The 26,977-nt window shown below is 37.0% G+C and overlaps 2 protein-coding genes across 2 annotated transcripts in view; both read left to right on the top strand.

Moving 5' to 3' along the window:
* LOC110746387 (putative O-methyltransferase 3) overlaps positions 1-20,908 on the top strand; it is a 92,530-nt gene extending 71,622 nt beyond the window's left edge. The window contains exon 7 of the mRNA XM_088250564.1: positions 20,746-20,908. Within this exon, the coding sequence (XP_088106690.1) occupies positions 20,746-20,908 (163 nt within the window). The remainder of the gene's footprint in view (positions 1-20,745) is intronic.
* A 4,348-nt stretch (positions 20,909-25,256) lies between these two features.
* Positions 25,257-26,728, top strand: LOC110770988 (putative O-methyltransferase 3). The gene is made up of 2 exons (XM_021975209.2): positions 25,257-26,154; positions 26,242-26,728. The coding sequence occupies exons 1-2, from the start codon at positions 25,390-25,392 to the stop codon at positions 26,542-26,544; spliced, it is 1,068 nt and encodes a 355-aa protein (XP_021830901.1). The 5' UTR covers positions 25,257-25,389; the 3' UTR covers positions 26,545-26,728.
* Positions 26,729-26,977: the final 249 nt, after the last annotated feature.

The raw sequence follows: 26,977 nt of genomic DNA on the forward strand, positions 1-26,977 counted from the left end.
TAGTTCCTCCATTCTTCAACAACATGTCCATTAGGGTCTGGAATGATAGGTCCCAGGTTTTTCCAAGTACTATAGCCTAGACCTCATGCAATCCTTATTCATGTGCATCCCATGATTATGTTCTTGATGGTCAACATAAGAGGTTTTTCAATCTTTGTGTTTGGAGATTAAGTGTCACAAGTACAAGTCATGGTAACATATAGTAGAAGGTTTTTCTAGGTTTTGTTAAGACCGGTTATCCCGCTCATCATGTCAACTATGTGTCAAGGGATAGTTAATGGCTTTAGTGAGTGTGTTGGTTGGGCCAATACTCAATCAACGACTATAGTGGCCTATGACCACGAGATTGGCTGGACATCATTAATCTCAGCATTGACTCTACTGTTGAAGACTGGCTCACCATAGATGCGGGAAGAAGAGGAAATGAGCGGCAACAAGAGAGGAGCAACATGGAAGTTTACACACTAGTGGGTCGAGACAATACTTGTAACATCCCACATCAACCAACGGAGAGGAGGTGATGTGCCTTATATGTACATGCCTGCCTCCATCTAGCACGAGGCCTTTTGGGAGCTCACTAGCTTCGGAGTCTTGAGAACTCCAAAGTTAAGGGAGTTGGGGCTAGAGCAATCCCAGGATGGGTGACCCACTGGGAAGTTGCTCGTGAGCTCCTAGAAACAAAACTGTGAGGGCAGATAGGGGGGCCCAAAGCGGACAATATCGTGCCACGGCAGAGCCGATCTCGGCAATCGATCACATGAGGAAGCGATCAATCGCTTCGTCCTTATTTTGTTCGCATGTTGAACGTGGTTTTTATTTTTTCAATGGTTTTGACGTGGCTTTCTTATTTTATTGGGCCTTCTTAACCTAATTACATAGGGTTTTGGTTTCATATTCCTAGTTAACTTGTAACTCAAGTCCTATGCATTATAAAAAGGACTTTTGGGGTTATGTTAAATTAGTTGAGCCGAAGAGAGGTCGGTGAATCAAAGGGTTTGACCAAGGGTGAGAGAAAAGAGAGTTAGGGTTCTTGTGATAGCTAAACGGGTTCTTGATTGTAACCAAAATTGTTCTTACATACTAGTGAATTTCTCGGGTAGATCACCAAGAAGATGTAGGCACGAGATCGAACATTATAAATCTTTGTATTCTTGTGTGTTTTCTTACTCTCATCGTGGGGTGTGTGTTTTATTCTGAAGGGGTTTGTGTGTGTTCCGGTTGCCTAGTCTATCAACAACAAGGTCTTGAAGTGTTTTCACACAACACCTATTGGGTTGTTCCCTTATATGGCCTTGCTTCGATTCAGAGGTATTTGGCCAATGCTTAGCCAAATTTCTCTATGGGGCTAGTAAAGGCAAGGGCGAAGGCACATTGTGACTAGTGTAGTCCCAGACCCCCAATTAGTGTTTATTATATATATATATATATATATAAAAGAATGTAATATGTTGTATAACCTATATTAATTAATATATTACTTTACCATACAGGGCCCTATCCAACCAAACTTACCTTTCCTCCAAAACTACTCCTCCTTTTGCAAACCCAATCCCAAAAGTTTTAATAAAATTATTATTATTATATTATATTACTGTTTTATACAAATCGCGAAAAACCAAAAAGATTTTAATCCATTTTTCTATTTTATTGGCACATACAGGGAGCAGACTTCTCAGTGTTAGTGAGTTTTCTCTCAAACTCAATATTATATTATCAATTTTTAATTAGTTAATTCATTTATTTAATTTAATTTTTTTAATCTTTCTCTTATTTTTTGTTATTGTTTTCTCTCTACCTATGGTGTTTTTTAGTTTGTAAAATTTTGATTTTTTTCTTTCTATTGATTTTAATGGGTTTAACAACTTGAGAATTATATTTGGGACGTAAGCTCTAACAATGAATTTACATAATCGAAAGAGATTATTGATGTTGCACAAAAGATGGTTGGGACAAAAAAAGATTGGATATACCATACACTTGCTTAGGACACTAGCACTAATCCTACATGTTGCAACTAGAAGTGTAGAGAAAGTATTTTCTACTATGAATATTATGAAAAATCGGTTGGTTGCATATACTAAGAAATACATTTTTAATAGTATAGATGATGTGGTTGTTATGCAATCATTTCAAAATATGAACACTACTACAAAAAACGAAATAGACGACGGAGATCCACTGTTGTTGTGATGCTTTGAAAACCGTCGTTAAATAGACTGCCATCTTTTGGGAGTCAAACTACGATGACTTTTCACTGTCGTTGTTTGTCTGTAAAGACGACAGTTTTCTTAAAAAGCGTCATTGTTTTCATACAAAGGCGACGGTTAACAAAACCGTCGTTGTTTAGAGGTAAAGATCGTTAATTATAGTAGTAAAGACAATGATTTTTAATAAAACTGTCATGGATTGTTTATTAAGACAACGGTTGTTTAAAAAACCGTCATTAATTATCTGTAAAGATGACTGTTTATTATAAAAACCGTTGTCTAATAAGTTCCCAAGCTATAATACAATTTAGTTCTTTTTGGTTTCCTATGATGCTATACAACGATTTGAACTTGAAAACCAACCATAATGCTTTATTAATGAATATATACCCTAAAAAATTGTTTCTTTAATAAAACTTGAAGATTCAATAGTTATTACATAGTTAACCAATCTTTATTCTACAACAAACATACTTTATATATATATATATATATATATATATATAATGAGGAATTCTACATAATCAACTTCAACCAGTTACATGTAAAGTGGATGAATACCCAAAGTTCATTGGTTTGCCAGCCAGCCTTCATTCTTGGAGCTCTTAGATGAGTCTGCTTTTCAAGCTCAAAGGTTTTCGCACAAGGTCTTTCTGTCAAATAGAGTCTACTTGCTCTTTCAAGAATATTGATTGGGCTGAGACAGAAACTAACCACATGATATCAATAAGCTTTAGTATCTTATATCAGTAAGCATCAAATCAAAAAGTATGGAACAGTTACGAAATCCAAATTACCTCTGTATCAAAATGTAGAGTCTTTATACAATCAAGATCTGTTTTGCATAGAAGCTTCTCACAATCAACATCCAAATTGCAGATCAAGGATGCCACAAACATATCCTCCTTAGATTGCTATCGAGCAACATAACTTTGATCAAAGATTAAGGCATATGATAGTCAAAGTATAAAAAATCCAAACACCACTAACAAAAGTCCAGGTTGCAAATATTATGTTAATTAGAAGGGTGGCATACCATGTCCATGGCTTTGAAACGCCCAGTAGGTAGAAGCACTAAATTCTTCCCTACCTTTGATGATAGAGCTAAATGAAAGCAATGATTTTGGGTATATAGAGCAGTGTCCACAAATAGTTTACTAGCGCAGTCAGAAGACTCTCAAAGCGAATCTTATCCAAAGCCTACTCAAAACCAAAAGGCATCAATGTCAAAATTCTAAAAACCCAAACCCTAACCAACGAACTACATTATCCCTAGAGCAGGTTTCAATTCAAAAACTAAGGTCTCTGAAAACAAAACATAGTGATTTAATGGAAACATTTGGAAGAAAATCGATCCACATTATTTTAATAACTTGGAAAATAATTGTAAAAATTATCTTAAGAAACAGAGTGCAAAATGAAAACATCAACCAGAATAAATCATAAACCTAACACAAGGACAAGAAGAGAGAGTGGAAAAAGAACAAGAAAATGAAGAAACAAATTAGCAGATGCAATACCCTTATGAAAATTTGAAGAAAATTTCTATAGAAATGAATGGCGTGGATGAGAACGAATGGCGTCGATGGCATTGCAGCATCGATGGCATCGATGTGTTGCAGCGTTGATAGTGTCGATGGCATCGCAGCGTCGATAGCCTCGATGGCATCGTTGCATCGATGTCATGGCTGGTAGGTACGTATGGGGAGCATAGAGGTGAGAGATGGAGTGTTTCAAATAGCTCAGGAGGGTTTCAAGGAGGGAGAGATAAGGTTTTCAAAGACTCATGGAAATTTGAATTTCAGGTCAAGGGAGAATTTACTTAAGCGACACCTTTTGTTTAGCTTGTTTTAAAAGACGATGCTTACTAATTGACAAGCGTCATGTTTTAAAAATCAACCCAATGGAACTCCATTTTTGTAGTGTATAAGATGATATACCACGATGGTTTTGTAAAAACGTCGTCTTTTAAAACACACCGTCATCTGTTTTGAGTCATGGTTTAACAAAATTGTAGTAGTGAAAACTCGTTGAGGACAATTTACGATTGTAATGAATAAACACTATGATTTCTTTTGTTTTGTTATGTCTTGCGTTTGAATTTTTTATTGTTTATATTTTGAGAGAGGTCCCTACACACATGAAATCTTGGCTTCGCCACTAGGGAGAGGTGACTTCTTCTGGAACCTACTTGAAATGATATCGTTTGTTTCTAATCAATGTGTGATTAGGAGTAGATCCCTTTCCCACATGTGCTTGAGAGCAATTTCCTCCAATAACCTTTGATTTTGTTCACGTGTCATTACATTAATTGGCTAGTGAAATCTAGCTACCACAACATTTAGACAATGACCGAATGCTTAGCGACTGAATATCATCTAATAAAGTGATAATCGATTTTAACATGTTTTGTGTTTAGCGATATACAATTGATTAAGGGTTAATGACACAAAGAACTTATATTGTCAAACCCGAGATAAGCGTGTGGCATATGTTAATGTATAGCTCCCATTATTAATTCCATGCTCACAAATCATTCATCCGCACTACTACAGAAAGTGAAACAGACGGCCAGAAAAAAACGACGGCAGAAGAAAAAACCATCGTTGTGTTTAAAAAGACGACGGTAACAAAAACCTGTCGTGGATAAGTGCCTTAAACAACTAAAAAATGGAGGTACTGTTGAATATTTTTTTTAAACAATGCACACAAATAAAAAAGCGTCGTCTTATTAAAAAGGTTTTCTTCAGAGTTAAAATCTGACCAAAAAACAACGACAGCAGGTTTGAATCCATCGACGTAGAAAATAAAGACGACAGTTCACTAAAAAACCTGCCATGTTAACTCCTAACTAAACATGACCAACTATTCTTAGTCCGTGTCATATAATATAATTGAATCCACGTCGGTATATTACAAAGAAACGACATGTTAAATCAATGTACCATGACGCGAGAGATTAATTTATGGACTTATTATTTTGGAGTGTACTACGACGGTACCTACAACACTACTGTCGTATTTATTTACCACGTCCTAAGTTCAAATTACCATCGTATTTTTTCTATTTATACGTCTGTCTTCTCTGTAAACCGCCGTCTTATTTTTATTGCTTTTTAAAATTAATTAATTTTTCTTTTATTTTGGTAATATCTTTCTTAATATCTATCAGAAAGAACTACTGCCAAAATACTTAAAACCATCACAAGGAACAACCAAGTATCTTAACACAAAACAAAATTTAATTCTCATGTAAATCTCTACTGATCAATATTTAAAAGGCAAATCTCTACTGATCAATACATCGTGGTTTCTTTTCTGCCTTCACCCTCAGCTTGTTCAACTATTTCTTCCTCTCATATGCAAGCTAGGCCCTCTCCTTCCTCTTGTTCTCAAGCTCCTGCACAGCCACAGATCAATATTTAATATGAGCAATATTTAAAAGGCAAATCTCTACTGATTAGATGAAAGCTTGCCCAACAAACAGTACAGGAATCAGAAAATTTCGAAAAACATTAATTTCAGTTCACGAAAACTAATAATTTCAGATAATCAAAATCAACAAAGTGTGAAAAGCTCACTTGAGAGCATCAGGAATGACCATGCTCTTTATCTTATCATAAGCAGGTGGAACACCCTCGTATGCCTTCAAACTGGCAAGTGCGGCTGCACCATGCTTGGTCTTGTGAGGAATCATTCTGCAAACCAAAGACAATTTATACAAAGAAATTCCCCATGCTTGGTCTTGTGAGTGAAATCTTTCAGCCCATACCCGCCCCCTAGCAGAAAACATTTGCTTTCAGAAAGACAATTTTTTAGAAGTTGATGAGATAGAGCAAAGGGCAAGAAGAAGTTGGAACCCTAGTTGAAAACTGAGAGTTAAAAAACGCGTGAAAAAATCATATTTAAACAAAATATCGTAAATATCCACGTCGGTTCTATTACAAATAGTGATGTCATAGTTAACTAATCAACGTCGTCGTTTTCACTTCTGCAAAGAGAACGACGTCGTGTATTACAAACTTTTGTCGTGTATTAAAAAGAGAACGACGTCGTTTTCAGAACCCGAAAGTAACCACGTCGGTTTCCTAAAATACGTAGTCATTGAATTCTGAAGGACAACGTCAGTTTAGATAAACAAGCGCCGTCATAACTACATCGGAATTCCAAAAGTCATTTGGCTTTTGTGATAACCACGTCGGTTCCAAATTATTTACCATCGTTATAACTAACTACTAGGGCGGTTTTTAATAAAAACTAACTATGGGAAAATATATAAATTTTTCGTTACCTGACCTAATGTTCCACGGTTCTCTGTCACTGATAAAATATCTCAGTTTCTCTCTCATTTCCAGATTAGCAGCATCATCGTCTGAATCTCGTCATCGTCATTGTCTTCGTCTCCAAATCACCATTTTCTTACGTTGGAAGGAAACTTTCTTTGCATGCCAAAGGTTTTTTCTCAATCTCTTCCCTTTTTTTACATTTCATTTGAAAGCCGTCGTTGTCTGGAAACAAGATTCTATCAAATTGAGGAAATCTTTCACTGGTTTGGATTAAATTCATTAGTCCATGACTCTCACGACGTCAAAAGACGACAATTCTATCTTGTTTGCGATGATAGAATCGACACACCACGACGGTTGTTAAATCCGACCTAATGCAAACTGCATGACGGTGGTTAATAACCGTCATGGTGTGACAATTAATACATCATAAGCAAGATAAAACTATCGTCTAGTGGGAGAAGAACTGTTGTTTTTCTTGTATCCCATCTCAGTAAAATGACTATTGTATTTTTGTGTTTGACGTTGTAAATTATAACCACGTCGGTTCTTAGGCTAAATAACCGACGTGGTGTATAAACATTTACGTCATGAACTATATAAAACCGTCGTCTTATTTCCATACATGGTCTGAGAGACTGTTTAATAGGACGTCGCTGTTTTCGCGTTACTGTCGTGGTGTTGTATTTACGACAACGGTGTTGTTTTACAACCATCGTCCTAACTTAAATATCACGGCTGTATTTTTCAGACGTCGTTTCTTTATTATTACGTCGTTCTTTTTTAATAACCAACGTTGTTTTCCTTGCAGATTAATTAAAAATGGTTTTGAAATCTCAAAACAAGGAAGCTCAAGTGTCAGGGGCCAAATCAGTTTCAAAGGGTCAAAGGGATGAAGCCAAATCAATTTCAAAGGCTGAAATGGATGAAGGCAAATCAGTTCAAAGCAAATCCTCGAAGAGAATGAGATTTTCTTCTACTTCCGATAAAGACCCCAACACAGCCACATTTGTTGAGGAGCCAAAGTCCACATTTGTTGAGGACCCCAGCACAATTATTTACGACGGCTTAAATTCCGAAGATGACCGTTTTGTTTTAAGTTTACTCACGCATACACTCTCCCTCTCTCTGTCTATTTCATTGAAATTTGTGGTGCACAATTTCTGGAAAAGAATGCATATCTCAATCGAGTTTTTTCACTTCTTCATTAAAATTTACGATGGTTTTATCTCATCTAGACATTAGAATATCTATACAACGACGGTACTTTTATGCAGCAGTATGAAATTAAGTCCTACGTCAGTTTGTTCAATAGTCCATCGTGTTACTTCCAATACTACGACGGTCTTTGATTTATGTTTTAATTTGTTTGATTTTGAATGTACAACGGTTTTTTTCTCCCGACGTTGTAAATTATAAACAACGATGGTATTTAAATACCGACGTGTTAAATGAATACTACGTCAGTTATTTAATAAAGCCGTCGTTGTTTATAATTTACAACGTCGGTTTATGTATCTGTTTTACACTATGCTCAGTGTCTAACAATCTCTCTTTCTCTCTTTTAGGATGATTTGCAAAAGCAAGTCTCTGAAGGCACTCTGACTGTCTCCGGGAGCAATGATGTCTTGACTCTTGCTTTGGGAAACCCCGAGCATGGTGGGAGAGTCAGAGGAGTTGGTGCTGGCGTTTCCCCAACTCAGTTCTTCAATTTGCCGAGACAGTAGAGAGTGAAATTTGGTGACAAATTGAAGGAAAGTTTGATTGAGGCAGTCAGAGAAGAGACCTTGAGGATTGAGGCGAGGTCAAGGGAAACTATAATGGAAGCAGTCAGAGTAGAGAGGGAGGCTATGTTGGCACATTTCCGTCAACTAGTTCCTAATTTTGATCCCAGCATGCTCAAAACCCCAATTACTCCAATTACTTTACCCCCTCAAGGTCAAAGCCCAAAAAATTCAATGTTTGATAAGGCAAGCTGCTCTGGGGCCATTAGTATCAGACCCCTAGCTGTGGGATTAGAAGATCCAAAGCCTGAAGCTGATACTGCTGGAAAACAGCAAGAGGACACGGTAAAATCTCTGATATTTTCTTTTTCTGCCTTTTAAATTTTAAATAGACGTCGCTCTTTTTAATATCCAACGTTAACATATCAAACAACGACGATATATATTTACCGACGTTGGAAAACAATAATACGTCTGTTTCTTCCAAGAACCGTCGTGTTGAGTTAAATACCACGACGCTTTTACTTGTTTTGCAAATTATTAGGCATTAAAAATAACGACTGTGTTTTTTGCCGTCGTCTAATTCTTTCATAAACTGTTGTCTATTTCATGATAGCATTAACTGCATTTTAATTAGACGACCTTTCTTTAGTGTAGCGACATTATAAAGTATATACAACGAAGGTTATTTATTTACCGACGTCTAATTCTTTCATAAACCGTTGTCTATTTCATGATAGCATTAACTGCATTTTAATTAGACGACCTTTCTTTAGTGTAGCGACGTTATAAAGTATATACAACGAAGGTTATTTATTTACCGACGTCTATAACCTGTCCTTCGTCAGTATTTACTAGAAACCGTCGTTTATATTATATACCACGTCTGTTTTTTTGGTTTAGTTAGAGTTGTTGATTTTAGTTCACACACAAACTAACTTATATTTCTTTTAACAGGATCTCTCAAAGCTAGACATGCCACCTCCTCTGTTAGCCTTATGCCAACATTTCCAGACCAAGTTGTTGCCTGGTAACGAGACTCTGACAATTCACATGCCCAAGGAAGTGTTTGGCTTTGAGCATGATACCTTCCTCTTCACTGAAGATATTTTGCAGTTTGGTTCCATGGTTGAGATTGGAACCATAGTGATATCAGTATACATGAGGTAATTCTAGAAATCCCATTTTGTTTTACATTTCCCTTTCTTTTAAATTAAAATCTCATTTAATTGACTTTCATATATTTAGGTACCTATATGACTATTTAAAAATGACAAATATGGTAAACCTTGTTGGCCTCGTGGACCCTGGGCTAGTCAGCTCTCAATCTGGATCTCTATCATACCGAACAAAAAACCTGTCAAGCCGACTGAAAACAACAGATGGGAATCAATTTTTCTTGGTCCCTTATAATCCAGGGTTAGTACCCTGAACTATTTAAAGTATTTTCCTAAGCTTGAAATATTTTTCTTTGTAGTACTATTTAACCTATATGGATCATTATGTGTACGGGTCATTGGGTGATGGTAATTGTGAGACCAGCAACGGAGACTGCCTATTACATGAATTCACTGCCAAAAGGCTTACTTGACGACGACATGAAAAGTATAGTGAATACGTAAGTTGATTTCTTCTTATCTAAGATTTTTTTTTTTTCCTTTAAAGCATTTGAAGTATACGACAGGTTTTTAAATACCGACTTTATAAGGATAATACAACGACGGTAAGTTATTACCGACTTTTTAAATAATTTATTACGGTCAGTATTGTCTTAAAAACATCGTGTTAATTAAACTACCACGTCGTTTGGGTTTTATTTAAGAATGTTTTAATTTTTTCTGTTCAATTTTTTGTTATACGACGTTTTCCTCTTACCGACGTTATAATGTTACACAACGACGGTAGTTTTTTACCGCTGTTTGAAACAAAATACAACGTCATTTGTTTTAAAACTCCGTCGTTTTCACTGATTTACCACAACGGTTACTATTTGCATTTAAATTTTTCATTTTGTCATTAACACCCTTTGTTTTCTAGTAACAGGTCAATTAAAATGTTTGACATTCATATAAACAAAAATTCACCACGTAAACAGGCCATTTGGAAAAATCAACACGGCACTTCTGAACAACCAACAAGTGTAGAGTGTGGCTATTACGTGATGCGATTCATGAGAGATATAATTCATGATCCAGACCTAGATTTCGAGAAGAAGGTAAAAGGCAAAATTTTAGATATACTTTCTTTATTTTACTACGTCAATTTTTTTTTTTAAAACCGTCGTTCGTATTTTTATAACACGTCGGTTTTTTGGTTTATTTTGCAGTTTGAAAAGAAAAAAGATCGAGTTCAGTATACACAAGAACATATTGACGAAGTATGAATGGGCAAAATTCGTTAACAGGCAAATACAGAATGATAATTGATGTACATAAATATTTATGAACAATGTTTAGGTTTATTTTAGCTTATGTAAAATGTACATAAATGTTTAGGTTTATTTTAGTTTTTTTTTAAATTTGTTTAGTTCCCAAAAACCGACGTCTGATTCTAATTTACTCGTCTCATATGTGTACACAATGGTCGTCTTGCTATAACTGGAAATATAACATCGACGACAATTCTTAAAAACGACATGTAACAGTCATAAACACGACGGTTTATAATTAATTCATCTTGTACAGATGAATTTTGTACCGATATACTACGTTTGTTAGTACAACTATATCGACGTCTTAATAATATACAAAGGCGGTTATTATAAAAAATTTGACGTTGTATATATAAACAACGTCGGTGATCCAAAATAAGATGACGTGGTAATACAATAACCCACGTCGGTTATCCAAACAATTGACGTCGTTTTCTGTTTGTTTCGACGTCTAAAAAATATATGACGTCAGTTTGTGATCTTGAACGTCATTGTAAAAGGATACAACGTCGGCTAGGTCATTTGGCATTTAATTTTTAATGACTTTTATATTTTATTTAATTCCATATTAAATTCAAAACTAATTCCAAAAATTAAACTGACAACTACCAAGCGCTCATTGAAATATTGTCTCTCCCCTAAAGCTTTAAAAAATATAATTTTAGAAATATTTTTTTATTGTATTTAATTACTAATATTAATAATATATTCAAAACAAAATCCGAAAAATATACCGACAAATTCTATGCACTCATTGAGACAATATCTTACCCGTTAAGGCCTGAAAAATGTAATTTCAGTTTTCAAAGTTCAAATGATAACAAAATTCAAACAAATTTTATGTGATCCATTACATAACATAACATTACATAACATAACCCTAAAGTTTATGTGATCCATTGGTGCCCATAAATTCAAAATGATGAAATCCATATTTTGGCCTACTATTATAGAAGGCATTGTTGTAAGGAGTGCGTAGCAATTTTTGGTTCATTTTTCTCATACTTGTGTATTCTTAAAAAATTATTGTAAAATTTAGGGTTTAGGGTTTAGGATTTAGGGTTTAGGGTTTATTGAAACGACGCCGGTTTTAAGAAAACGCTGTTTCTGGTCAACTACGTAAACCAAGACTAATTTTATTATATTAACGACGTCGGTTATTAACTGGCGACGTATGTTCTGTTTACAACGTCGGTCTAGTGTATAAACCGCCGTCGTAAGTTCATATTAGACGTCAATATATAAGTATTTACCGTCGTCGTTGAAAAACGCGGTACTTTAAAATTTTTTACCGCGATCTAAAATTTTCAGAATTTCCCTTTCACCCTAAAATAGTTCATTCTCTCTCTTCAACATAAATTTGTCTTAAAGCTTTCGCTCTCTCTCAAAGCATTGGGTATATTCTCTCAACTCTCTCTCAAGCTTTTGTTATATTCTCTCAGCTCTCTCTGAAGCATTGGTTATCTTATCCATGTAAGTGCAAACCCTAATCTCTTTATTTAATGATATTGCACGGCTTCTTAAATCCATAAGTGTTTTCGTTCGTAGCTATATTTGGGTTATTTTATGTTTTAGTGTTTGCATTCTTGTAATAATTACTCTCTGTTTGGGTTCTTTTATGTTTGTTTTGCCATGGGTTCTTGGAAAAGGAATGGGGATGGGAGATTTAAGCTGTTTTTTTTAAAACCACAACGAGGTTGATGGATCAAATCGTCGTCTAAATGTTTATTATACGTCGGTTGTTCATTTACCCCCATCGTCTGAGTTTTAAGCGGGTTCTGTTAGCCTAAAGACCACTGTTTCTCCATTAAACGTTGTCTTTAGGCTACCAAAACCCCGTACAAATTTCTGGGTTTGGGTATCTTAATGACGACGGTAACTATAGATGCCGTCGTCTGAATTTATATTAAACGACGATTATGTTGTAAAAACCGTCGTCTTGTTCATGTTTTATATTTTATTTTCAATTTGTTCTCTGCTATTTGAATGAGGTAGTGTTTCATTGCTGGTCTTTCCACTTTAATATATATATATATATATATATATATATATATATATTTATAAGATTTTATAGAGTGTGAGATGGATAAGTCATGGATGCATGCGGATAGAAGATCGAAGACATATGAGTTAGGGGTGGAAGGATTTTTGAATTTTGCTGTAGAAAATCTTGGAAATACAACTCATATTCGTTGTCCATGTGTTAAATGTGGGAATATTCGATTGTTTGGGGCTGGAATTATAAGGGAACACTTATACTTTAATGGAATTGACCAAAGCTATAAGATTTGGACATGGCACGGAGAACCTTGGGAATGGACTACCAATGCTAGTGGAAATGTGGAAGAAGATGAGCAAAGTAGGTTCAGTTATGTTTCTGAAGAATTAGGGATGGATGATAATGATTTTGCCAATATTGGATCTGATCCTTATGAGTTTGCCAATGTGATTTGGGATGGCGATGAACCCTTGTACCCTGGTTGCAGTAAGTACACGAAGTTGTCGGCTTTGGTGAAGTTATATAATTTGAAAGCAAAACATGGGATAAGTGATGTTTGTTTTACAGAATTATTGATACTTCAAGGAGAATTGCTTCCAAAAGGAAATACACTACCTTCCTCTATGGACAAGGAAAAAAAGACTTTGTCTGCTTTAGGGATGAGTTATGAGAAAATCCACGCATGTCCCAATGACTGCATTTTGCATCGGAAGGAGTATGAGGATGCAACTAATTGTCCTACTTGTGGTATCTCAAGGTGGAAGGAAACCAAATATGGGTTCTTGAAAGAGGGTGTGGCAGTGAAGGTGGTGTGGTATTTTCCTCCAATTTCAAGGTTTAAAAGGATGTTTCAATCACATAAGACAGCTAAGAGTTTGACTTGGCATGCTGCAAGAAAATCAGTTGACGGTCATATGTCTCATCCAGCGGATTCCCCGTCTTGGAAACTTGTTGATGATAAATGACCCGACTTTGGTAATGAGCCAAGAAACTTGAGATTGGCTCTCTCATTTGATGGATTCAATCCCCACAGTTCGTTAAGTAGCAGATACAGTTGTTGGCCAGTTATGTTAGTTCCATATAATCTCCCATCATGATGTTGACCTTATGGATTTCCGGTCCTAAACAGCCCGGAAATGATATAGACGTCTACTTAGAGCCTTTGATTGATGATTTAAAATCTCCGTGGGATGAGATTAGAGGAGTGTATGATGCCCACATAGGAGAATACTTTACACTCGGAGGTATATTACTGTGGACAATTAATGATTTTCCTGCCTATGGAAACTTATCTGGTTGTGTCGTTAAAGGATATAAAGCTTGTCCAATATGCGGCGATGATACACCTAGTCACAGGTTGAAAAATGGCCACAAAATTTATTACATTGGGCATAGAAAATGGTTAACAATCAATCATCCATATAGGAGGCAACGTGCAGCTTTTAATGGGAAACCTGAATATGGCATGCCTCCCGAGCCATTAACCGGAGAAGAAGTGCTGCATATGGTTGAAGATATTAATTACATATGGGGCTCGAAAAAACATATGGGGCTCGAAAAATGGGGGAAGTGTTGGTGAGAATGATGGTGACAGAGTTTGTTGGAAGAAGAAATCAAAATTCTTTGATCTCGAGTATTGGAAATACCTCCCTGTGAGGCATGCCCTAGATGTTATGCACATTGAGAAGAATGTTTGCGATAGTATCATTGGTACATTGCTAGAGATCCCTGGAAAAAATAAAGATGGGATTGCTGCTCGGTTAGACTTATTGAACATGGGGGTCAAAACTGATTTGCAACCCGAGTATGGAGAAAGACGTACTCGCTTGCCTCCAGGGCCTTGAAATTTGTCAAGAGCAGAGAAGAGAGCGATTTGCAATTCTTTCTATGGTATGAAGGTCCCTGAAGGTTATTCTTCAAATATAAAAAATCTTGTATCTTTAAAAGATTCAAGACTTCTTGGCCTTAAATCTCATGATTGTCATACCTTGATGCAACAATTGCTCCCTGTGGCAATTCGTTCTGTTTTGGAGAAGCCTGCAAGGTATGCAATAACTCGATTGTGCTTCTTCTTCAATGCTATATGTGCAAAGACGGTAGATGTTTCCAAGCTAGATAAGTTGGAAGAAGATGTAGTAGTTACTTTGTGTTTGCTTAAGAAGTACTTTCCCCCTTCATTCTTTGATATCATGTTCATCTAGTAGTACATCTTGTCAGAGAAGTTCGTCTATGTCGGCCAGTATATTTTAGATGGATGTATCCGTTTGAAAGATATATGAAAGTGCTAAAGGGGTATGTTCAGAATCGTACTCGTCCCGAAGATTGCATTGCTAAGCGGTATATAGCTGAAGAAGCTGTAGAGTTTTGTACCGAGCATTTATCTGATGTTACTACAATTGGAGTGCCTTTAAGCCAGAAGATGGGAGTTTCAAAGCCATTATCAGGTTGCACAGTGAGCTTAGTTGATATGGACTTGTTGAACCAGGCACATCTATATGTCTTGGAGAATACAGAGGAAGTCCTACCTTATATCGAGTACGTATGAGTTTAATTTTCCATATGTGGCCATTTTAAATATTATTACACCTTATGTTTATCTTATATACAAGGGACCGTAATGCTTGATTTTTTCATGTCAATTGTAGGGAACATATGATCCACATTAAGACTGCTTATCCAAAATTTAGAAAGAGAACAAAGTGGTTACAAGATAAGCACAATAGCACTTTCATTCAATGGCTACGCTTTAAGGTATATATATGTTATTGAATGACATATTGAACTTTTAATTTTCTTTCTTTCTATATGTTAGATTGAATTAAGATATATGTTTAATTTGCAGGTTCAAAGTGAACTTAATGGGTAAGACAATAATGGTGTATAAGAAAATTTGAGGTGGCTAGCAGCTGGTCGAAGCATGGCAGTGCCATTATATAGGAGTTATCTTATTCATGGTGTCAAATTTAACACCAAGGCACAAGATGATGTGCGAACTGTCCAAAATAGTGGAGTTTATTTACTTGCACATACTATGCAAGTTGCTAGTGCCAAGGATAAAAACCCTATTGTCTCCAATATGAGTTTTTATGGGGTTATTCAAGAAATTTGGGACCTTGACTACCAAAAGTTTAGAATCCCAATCTTGAGGTGTGATTGGATAGATAACACTTCGGGCCTTTTAGTCGAAGAGCTTGGATTTATCCTTGTAGATCTGAGTAAAATTGGACATAGGAATGACCAATTTGTTATGGCTTCTCAAGTCAAACAAGTATTTTATGTTGGCGACCCAATGCATCGTGGTTGGTCAGTAGTGTTATCAATGCCTAATAGAGAATATGATGATGTTATTGGTGATGATGTGCTAGGTGATATTAGAATTGAGTGTGAGCCATTTACTAGAGGGATACCAAATGTTGACACATTTGATGACCTAGTGGGTGAGTTTGGGAGTGAGAATATTAGAGATGGGTGTGAAGATATATGGATTGATTTATTGTTCTAATGTATGACATTAGTTATGTAGTTAATTGTATGACATTAATTAATAGCTCTGTATATCATTTTAATTCCGATCACATTTTCATTCTGCAGGCTTTGGGCACGACAAATCAAAAATTAAAAATAATGGGTTAAAGCTGAAAATACGACGGTCAAGTTTCAAAAATCGCAAAAAGAGACGTCTAAAAAATAACCAACGTCGGGTTTTCACAAACGACGTGGAATGCCAACGCAAAAATGAAATAAAAACCACCATTTGAAAAAGGAAACATGTCGGTTAATTAAAATTAATTTCAACACGGTTAATAAATATTAACAACAACGACGGTAAAGAAGATAATCAACGACGTACAATAAAGAATAACACGATGGAAGAGCTTAAACCGACGTATTTACGGACACCATCAATTGATGATTACCGTCGTGAAAACAATGTTGCACGTCAGTTATAATAAAACAATTGACGTCTCGGATAATACACACGTCAAAAAAGGTTATAAAAGAGACTTAACAAAGACTAGCCACGTCATGAAATAAACAAATCACCGACGTAGTAAGTTAAATTACAACGTCAAATAATTGGATTCTTGGGACATAGTAAAGCACTAACCACGACCATCATTTTACAATAACCGACGTTAAATCCATAAATCAAGGCGTTTCCTTCTTAAAGACGGTTAGGCTAAAAGCAATGACGTCTCAGAGATTACACACATCTAAGTGGCTCACAAAAGAGACTTTTAAAATGCCAACCACGTCAAAGCCTATAAAAACCGACGTTGTAAATACTTAACCATGTCCCAAAATGTGACTCCTAGGCCATAGTAAATGGCTTAAACATGACAGATATTTTAATTAACGGACGTGTAATATTAAATCCATGTCGTTTATTTCTCTGTTCAAGCTGTCAAAATCATTTTCAACGTCTGTGGTGACCTAAAGGGTCGTGGTTATGTCTTTTTTACGTCAGTCCAAGTAAATATGGGCCATGTTAAAGCTTTCAAATGTCACTTTTTTTGACAAAAGTGACGTCTAATTTCCCATGTTATATGTTTTAGACATCAGTTTTTTTATTTAGTGAACGTAGTATATATTAACCACGACGGTTTTTACATTTTACACGTCGGTTTTATTTCAATTAGAGCCGTTGATAATCATTTTTACGTCGGTTTTGTAGTTGTTCTTGACATTTAACATTATTAAAACGTCTGTGTTTTACTAAAACCGTCGTCTAATATAGTCGAAGTTGTCTTTTTAAGCTATTTATGTATGAATTACACGTCGGTTTTAGTATTTTTATGACGTGTAATATATTAACGACGTCGGTTATTTTCCGTCGTTATTTTATGTATTAAAAGATGGCGGTCAATTTCACGTCGGTTTTAAAACATGCTACACGACGATGGATTCTCGTCGTCTATTTCAATTTCTGTAGTAATGCCGATATAGTGCTTTCCCAGTTGTGCAGGAGAAAGTTGAAGTATCTTTCATAAATATCGCATGTGGAAGTTGTGCTGGGAGTAACAAGAGACCATCACACACTGATTGATTTCTAGCAAAAGCTAATGGAAAAGAAAAGAAGAATAGCTAGCTGTTTTGATCCAACACGCCTCATATGCAGCATGTGCATGTTTTTAGTTTTTGCTTGTTTGGCCTGCACTAGCTACTTGCATTCATTGATATCACAGTGATATGATAACGTATTTAATTCTGAATATATATTTTAACAACGACTTTTTACTAAAAAAACGATTACATGATTGTGCAGTCTTGTCTGAATTTTATAATTCCTCGCTTTATACTATATGTTTGGATGACTTTCTTTTCTGGACGAAACATCTTTTGGCTATGCCCCTGCAATTAATATTGGAGTCTTTTAATTATGATCTTCGATATCTATCAACATTGAATATATATTACAATAATCTTAGTGGTACAACAGCAACCCCCGTAAGAATATTACAATAATATTAGATTGATAAAATTAATCTTATAGTTACTGAGATGCATAAAACCTTCTTGGTAACCCATCACTCTCATTTAGAAACACACTTAAAGTGTGCATGAAACAGTACAGTCACGTACCTACTTAGAATTTAGAGCATTCAGATTGTAGTTACTGCATACCCAACAAGAATAATACGTAAAGAAATCAACTTGGGTATAAGCCAAAATCACGCACATAAGCCAAAATCATGTATATTGGGTCAGAATTAGGAGACACTTTTTGACACAAATTATAACCCACTTGATTAGCCGTTAGATGAAACAATTTTGAACGATAGTTATGTTAAAAATGTCCATTATTAGTCTTACATCGAAAATTGAAGGGACCTTGCATGGATCTATAAAGAGTTAGAGGCTACTTCCTTTATTGCCAATTAATTTTTAGATCTCGAGTGCAACAACCACTTATTTTGAGTATTTCTCCACTATCTCTGTCATTCAGCCAACAAACTGTTAACTATTAGCTTTGGATCAATTGTAAGAGTTCTTTTGGTTCCTCAATTTCTAGAATTTGCTATAATTTTATGCTTTATAAACCTTCTTGGTGTGGTGCCATGGAGTTCGGTTTCTATGTTCTCTTCATAAACCTTCTTAGATTAATATATCTGAATATTTGAGGTTCTTCGTGTTTCCAAATTTGAGAAAGAATAGATGGATAGATAGAGGAGAGAACCGAGAGAGAAGTGTTTTTCTTCTCTGGGTAAGGAGAGAATATAATTATTATTGGAGGCAAACATATTATATATATAATATTACACATACATAAGGGTAAACTGTCGAATATCCCTTGAATTAATTTTTCAGCCAATTTAGCCCTCGTATTAAATTTATTCGCCTTCACCCATGCCGTTAGCATTTTCACAATTCCATCCAAATGCCCGTCAAAAACACCACGTCAATGGCACGTGCGGCTACTGTTGAGGGTAATTTCATCCTTCTAATCCTCAAACCCCTTTTCCCTCCTTTTCGTAAACTTTCTCTTTCATTTGGTGCCAAAACCCACCCCTTTTTTACAGAAGCCACTGTTTATGACAGAACCCAACCCCATTAGTAGGCATTCTAACCTTCTCAGGTTATGTTCATCAATTTTATGAACAAGACAAGAAATTGCAGTTGAAGATAGGATGCATAGGAACATACCTGCAGCTTTTACCGAATCAAGTTTGACCACTTTTATTACGGAGGATGGTATGGTGCGTATCTAATGGTGTTGAATTGAGGTTGAAACGATTGGTTGTTGGTCTGATGATAATCCAGGGAGGAGGTTATATGTGCGTTGTAGAGTGAAGTGTGGTGGTGGCTATGGTTGGAAGGAATGGAAGGACCCAAAAATGTCTGAGCATGCCAAACATGTCATATGTCAATTGATGAGACAAATCAACTCATTGGAAGAGAAAAGAGCTAAAGAGAAGAAGATAGAGAGAAAAAATATCGAATTGGGTTGCTGAGTTGTTTGGTTGTAATGTTTTGTTGTTTACTGTATTAGTGGCATTTTTATGTGGTTGAATGTAGTGGCCTTCTTGTAGGAGCAGAACTAGCCCAAGGGCTACCCTAGGTTGTAGCCTAGGAAAGGTTTTGGGGAAAAAAAATTAAACATATATAGCCTAATATTTTTAACTAAAAATAAATAAATAAATATACAATTACATATCCTACCACACAATGGTGGACCTATTAAGCACCTCCCCTGGTCGGAAAAACCATTATAGGTGCTTCAAATTGCCCTTTACTCAGCTGGTGGTGGTGCACTCCAGGTGTACAAATATTTATATTACTCCATTTACTTAAGTTTACAATATAAATAAGGAAGTACCCCCCATTTGGATTCAAATAAAAATACTAGAAAATCAAACTCCCACCAAATCAAAATATGAAAAAATGGTTTTAGTGCAAAATACGAGTGCAAAATACGATTTAGGCTAAAAATGATGGCTCACTAAGTCAATATATACTTCATATTAAAATCCCATAAAATCAAGTTTTCTTATTTGTTGTGTAAGGAATAAAAGCCGCCAAAAATTATCTTGAGAAAATGATTATTCCGAAAAACCATTTTTCATACTTAGTCAATATTTTTATATAAAACAATTTTTCATGTATGATATGAATGCATGAAGGGACTTAAGGTCAATCTAGGTAAAAAGCCTTAGATGTTCAATCCACAAAGAGTTCCTAATTAATTATTACCTTGTTGTTAGTAAACACATCTCACCCTTCCCTTTGCAGATTTTTCTAAACTTGTCCTTGTTTTGCTTGGCTTTCAATCCGAGCTGTGCATTTAAGGAATTTTTATGGAGTTTAATAATAAAACTCGAAACGAAAAGACAATCTTGTTGAAGAATTTAAAGTAACACATTGGAAACTTAGACAAAATATATAACATATACCCTTTTATATAAACCCCACACCAACTTGGGCTATGGCTAGTGGTTAATTTGGGGGTAATATCGATATTTCTAGTAGTGGTCCCCGAATCCGTCCCTTTAAAATCTTAAAAAATCTTACTATTCATAAATGAATTAATAACGATGACATGCCAATCGATCCATGTACAAAGTATATTAAGCAGGTACCACATGCTAATTATATGCACGGATGTGGTTGTGATGGTTGACCTCAATGGCAAGGTGCGTAGTGAAGCAGAGTGGGAAAAGCTCTTTCTGACCGTTGGATTCTCTCACTATAAGATTACACATACACTGGGCCTCAAGTCTATTATTGAAGTTTACCCCTACAAAAAAGCATCACTCTTTTAATTGCATGTTAAGTGCATGCGAATTTCATGAAATAAACCCTAAATCTATTTACCTCTCAGTCTAATACCTTTTTTTTTTTTTTTTATTCTTTTGTTTGTTTGTTTGTTTTTTTTGGTTATATTGGGAGGAAAGAAACCCTTCAGGATTTTGAACCAGTGTTTGTGCTTGATAAATCACGGCCATAAGTTGGCCAAAGGAGCCCCTTCTCTTGGCCCTGGCCCTTGTTCGTAAAAACTGAAACGCAGCGTTTCGCCAGGGTACTTTGCCTTCCTAAAGACAAAAGAAGAAATGCTAAGGCATGATCATCTCGGCCTCAAGCGCAGGCCGAGGCCGAGGCCGAACAAAATCACGGCCAAGGCATTAAAGGCAAATCATCACGTGACAGCAGGGTCCCAGGCTTCATTTAATGAAGTAGTGCCTGTTTAATACAGCAAACCCACTGGCCACAAAGAAGCATTTAATGCATGAGGGAAGGTGGGAAGAGACTGAAATCAGGATTTGGTGATGAGGATCAGAGTGATTAGACGTGGACGTTCTCACAAGAATTCTGACAGCCTGAGATATTGGTTCACCAGCTATCCAGGCCATAAATGCGTCTCCACGGCCAGAAGCTCAGAACCCACGATCAAGAGCGGCGGCCGAGATTCACCGGGATTTCTGGGGTCACACCACCATACTTCACGATCCCAAATGTCGATTGGACTGCCCACTTGCTCCAATCAGGCTCCACCTTGCAGATTTTTAGCCTCGATTACTCCTCCAGAGACTCTTCCTATAAATACAAGACTCGAGCTACATTCAAAGGGTTCAACACCAAAACAAAGCCTCCCACGGAGCAACTTATTTTTTCCTGTAATGCACTTTCAATATCTTTACTTGCTTTCCTAGGAGTAGTGTTAGATTGTAAGGAAAACCCATTCATCAATATATCATACGACCCTTGATTTTCAAGGCGCCGGAGCACCATCCTTGTTGTTCGTTCACTCACCCCATATATCACACGACCGTCGCTCCCTGAGCAGCGCCCGGAGCACCGCCCAAAACCCACCACCAACACCATCACTCAACGGCCTTGTAGTTCAGGTCGTGAACCTAACAGCCGAGACCAGTTCCTCTCTCGGCTACAATCGTTTGATTAGGAAGACGAGTTCAAACAGGCGCACCACTTATCCATCCAACACTCATCAACACATCGACGCACGGTAGACCGTGCTGGCACGCCCGCGCACAACCGCACCGCACCCAAAAGCAGGAAACCGCGTGTTAACGCATATCCCCTTGGCCCGGAACTCCAGGCCGTGAGATTTGAGCGGCAGACAACCAGTGAATGTCAAGCAGGAGGAAGAGGAAGGCCACCAAAATTGATTGGAATTAGCATGACATCTCCAAACCCTGCTCAGTCATGACGCCGTCCTTACGAAGAGTCTCTCATTTGCCGTTCGATCTCAACCTATCGCCGCCCCTAATGATGGACGACCTCGATTTATTCAAATTCGGTGAGGTTTGTGGTGATGACCATTCAATCCACTGCTTTATGCCTCTAATTACCGTATGGATCTCAATAATGGTCCGCGTTTTTCCCTTTTTTTTAATTCTTTTTTTTCTGCCCTTATTTTCTAAGGAAGATCATTAAAAAACAATTTATTTTTTTTAAAACAAATCTGGTACTTGGTGGTTGAGAAGAAGAATTTGGGTTTTTTCTTTTTTGTTTCTTCTTGTTTTGTTTTAATTCTATCTTGTTAGAATATTATGGTGTAGAAATAGCATCTAGGTTTTCTTCTTCAACTTGATGGGTTTTGGAGGAATATTCTCTGTATTGTGGAAGGTAATATTAGATCTTGTTTACCCAACACTATATCTGATCTGGGTTTTTGCTCTCTTGATCGGAATTGGGTTTGGCTTGGTTTTTTTTTTTTTTTTTTTTCAATTTGAAGATTTTTATTTATTTATTTGTCTTTAATATATTTTTTTTAAATGAATTAAGAAGAAATTCTTATGGCCGAGAGAACTTTAGAGAGAGAGGCTCCCCCTTCTCTCTAGAATTTCTCTCCTTCCCATCTTCCTCTTCTGAGCTTCTGGCCGTGTCGCCACCCTTCGGGGTGGCTTCTTTGCCACCTCTGGTGTGGCCTCTCCGCCACACTCTGGTGTGTTTTTTCTCGTTAGTTTTCCTTGATGTTGGCCTAGATCTTCTCAATCTCTTCTCTCCCACTCCTCTACATCCATTTAACGTCTCTCTCCCTCTTCTCCTCTTATCCACCCACCCCTCTTCAGCCCACTCCTCTTCCCCTCCCACGAACTCTTTAACCCTAAACCCCTTCCTTTTTCCTAGGTTTTGCTTGGTTGTCTCCTGGTGTGTTGCTGCTGCTCATTTCCTACAATTCATCCTCAAATCAGAGCTTTTGCTCTGGAGGAGTAGGCTCTGTAATTTAATGGTCAATTTTGACCAATCCACAAATCGCTTGAGCTTGATGCACGGTGGTGGCTTGCTTCCCCGAATCCACTCTCTTCAAATCTCCTTTGTCGGTTCTCATGGACCTTCCTCTACTGGCGGTGACGTTAGATTGGGTTGCAGCGGCGGCTGCTTAGTTCTTGGGTGTGATTTTAGGGTTGTGTGTCTTAGGGTTTTTTGTTGTGTTGGGCCTAAAGTATGTGTTTTATGGTTGGGCTTTTATTTTGTTTATTGTATTGGGCCTGTTTGTAACTTGCTAAGTTAATGAAGTATCCTTTCTTTCGTCCAAAAAAAAAAAACTAACAGAAGTTAAAAAAATTTGACAGAAATTAAGGATTGTCCTTGAATTGCTTCAAATTGAAATCACAGGGACAAAATTGAAACAACAGGGATCAAAGTGGTAAAAGTGTCAAACTACAAGGATCAAAAGCGACTTTTTGCCAAAATTGAAATTTAGGGCTATTAGAAAAAAGTAACAATTGGGGAAAAAGAAGAGAGTTGTGATAGAATTGGGATACGTACTTCTTCAGTAGAGACGAAGATCTCGTTGGCTTTTTCCTCGGCTTCTTGGTGAATGAACCTCACCATGTGCTAGATCTCCTTTGAGACATTTGCATCGCTAAGATTTACGAGCTGGTAAGAGAGGAAAAGAGGAATCTACGACCAAAAAGAGAGAGAAGACAGGAAAATCAGAGAGAGAGAGAAATCTATTCCATGAACACATGAAATCATGAGAAAAATAAGGAAAAGGAAGAGGTGGTTGAGAGGGATATGCTGAAAACGAGAGAGAGGGAGAGATCCTCACCCATTCGTTCGATTTGCTGAGAGGGGAGAGCATGATTCATCGATTTGTTGGGTAGAGAGAGAATGAGGCTCATAATCAATTGTCTAGGGTTCCAAATTTATCCCTGATGTAGTTGATGGCGTCATTGCATTGATGGTGTTGCTACGTCACAGTGATGTGAAGATAGGGAGATGAAGACTTCATAGATGTGATAGAGAGGGAGAGAGAGAGTTTGACATAGATAGGGAGAGGGCTTCATTGAGAGGTAAAGGACTTTTCATCGAGTGGGGCGTGAAAAATTAGCTTGAGAGAGAACTTAAGTTTAGCGTGTTTTTGAACCACGTCGTTTTTTTATATTATAAAATCAGCGTGCTTTTGACAACTTAAGTTTAGCGCGTTTTTTATTCACGTCGTTTTTTCTTGAGAATTGACATTCTTTGATATCGTACCACGTCACTTGTATAACTACCAATGTGGTTTGTAGCATATTTTACAACCACATCACTTAAATGAAATTCAGACGTCTTTTAAGTGATGTGGTTATAAAATATTGGCAAAGTAAAAGGGAAGAGAGAGACCGAGAGAATGAAGAAAATAGAGAGTTGAGAAGGGGCATGGGACCCCTTCGGTCCCTACATGGCTCCGCCACTGTATGAGAGTTCGAACTTGAGACTATTGATGTGCAAGTCAAACCCTTTTTCAATGGCTACTTTCAATTAGTGTTTTCTTGTGCGATCTCACTATTGATCTGCACTAGCTACTTGCATTCTCCTTACATGATTTTATGTTAATAACCACTTTATATATATATATTAATAACCACTTTATTAGCGAGTAAAGATGAATGACTTTTACATGATTCATGTTGTGTGGATTAGTTTAGTTTTATAATTCCGTTGCTCTCCTGACCCCAGCAATATTTGTCTGTTTTCAATTATTGTCTTGCGTGCACAATCCACATTTTACTGTGAATCATTATTATTTATTTGCTGTAAAAGTTTACGTAACAGTAATTGCATACAGTAGAAGAAGAAAAATAGAGTCGACCATCAAATACAAGAACGAATTAACATGTCTAGCACGTGGATTAGTTTGTTCACATGGAAACCATGGGTTTCCCAATTTCCAAATATCTCTCTCTCCCCCTTATCGCATTAAGCTCCTCTATCTCCCCTCCACTCCACACACTTCTATAAAGAGATTTGCATCAATCTGAATTCTCACCAAATCTTGAGCCAATAGCAAGGCATGGGTAGTGAAGCGAGAGCAAGTCATGAGCTACTCCAAGCACAAGCCCACATTTGGAACCACATTTTCAGCTTCATAAATTCTATGTCCCTCAAATGTGCAGTTCAATTAGATATCCCAGATGTCATCCAAAAACATGGCCAACCCATGACTCTTTCCGAGCTTGTCTCCGCACTACCAATTTCCCCAACAAAAGCTCATTTCATCCCACGCCTCATGCGAATCTTAGTCCACTCCGGCTTCTTTGCCAGAAAAAGTCTGAGTGGCGGCGGAGAACAAGGTTACGCACTGACAGACGCCTCCGCACTCCTCCTGAAAGACAATCCCATGAGCGCAAGGCCCTTCTTACTTGCCATGCTCAATCCCATCTTAACCGATCCATGGCAGTCTTTGACCACTTGGTTCCAAAATGACAATCCTACGCCGTTTCACGTGGTGCATGGGATGACATTTTGGGATTATGGGAAACAGAACCCGACTCTTGCCCATTTTTTCAATGACGCCATGGCTAGCGATGCCCGGTTGATCTCGAGCTTGATGATTGATGACTGCAAGGGGGTGTTTCAAGGAGTGGATTCATTGGTTGACGTGGCCGGTGGGACGGGAACCGTGGCCAAGTCCGTTGCTGATGCCTTCCCTCATATGAAATGCACTGTACTTGATCTCCCCCATGTAGTTGCTGACCTAAAAGGGAGTAAGAACTTGGAATATGTTGCAGGGGACATGTTTGAGGCTGTTCCTGCGGCCGATGCTATTTTTTTGAAGGTAAATCATCTCATCCTTAGTGATATTATATTGTTAAATACAGATTTCCATTTGTGATTTTGTATGGTGATTGTGTATGACAAACAGTGGATATTGCATGACTGGACTGATGAAGAATGCGTGAGAATACTTGAGCGATGTAAAGAGGCAATTACAGGAGAGGGCAAGAAAGGCAAGGTGATAATCGTAGACATGATGGTGGAGAACAAGAATACAGATAAGGAATCTGGAGAAACACAACTTTTCTTTGATATGATGATGATGGTCTTGCTTAAAGGAAAAGAAAGGAATGAGAAAGAATGGGCTAAGCTCTTTTCTGACGCAGGTTTCAGCCACTATAAGATTACTCCCTGTTTGGGTTTAAGGTCTCTCATCGAGGTTTATCCTTGATTTATAATCAAGCACACCTACTTAATGTATTATGTTGGCAGCATGTGGTGTATTGTAATCTTGTTCAGGGTAAATTAATTTTACCTAGTTTATTTAGTATTGTATTATAATTAAATGCAAGTTTGTCAATTTGGGAGCTGCTCTGGAAATTCTGTGGAAAATTTTGGATTTAATATTTGTTATATATGTATGGAACATGGATAAGAGGAGACTTTTGTCTCTTTGCTTAGAATCAGTAATCAACACGACCTCTTCTAACTATCTAGTTCTCTCTTCGTCGTTTGGCAATTGCTCAGATTTCTCAAACTCCTTTTCCATATTAGGCAAAACCTCACTTTTGATCCCTGTGGTTTATCACTTTTACTACTGAAGTCTTGTGGTTTCAATTTGATCATTTTCACCCATGTGGTGCAATTCAAGGACATTCTCCAAT

This window comes from Prunus avium, chromosome 3 (assembly GCF_965620075.1).
Source record: "Prunus avium chromosome 3, drPruAviu1.hap1.1, whole genome shotgun sequence".
NCBI lineage: Eukaryota > Viridiplantae > Streptophyta > Magnoliopsida > Rosales > Rosaceae > Prunus > Prunus avium.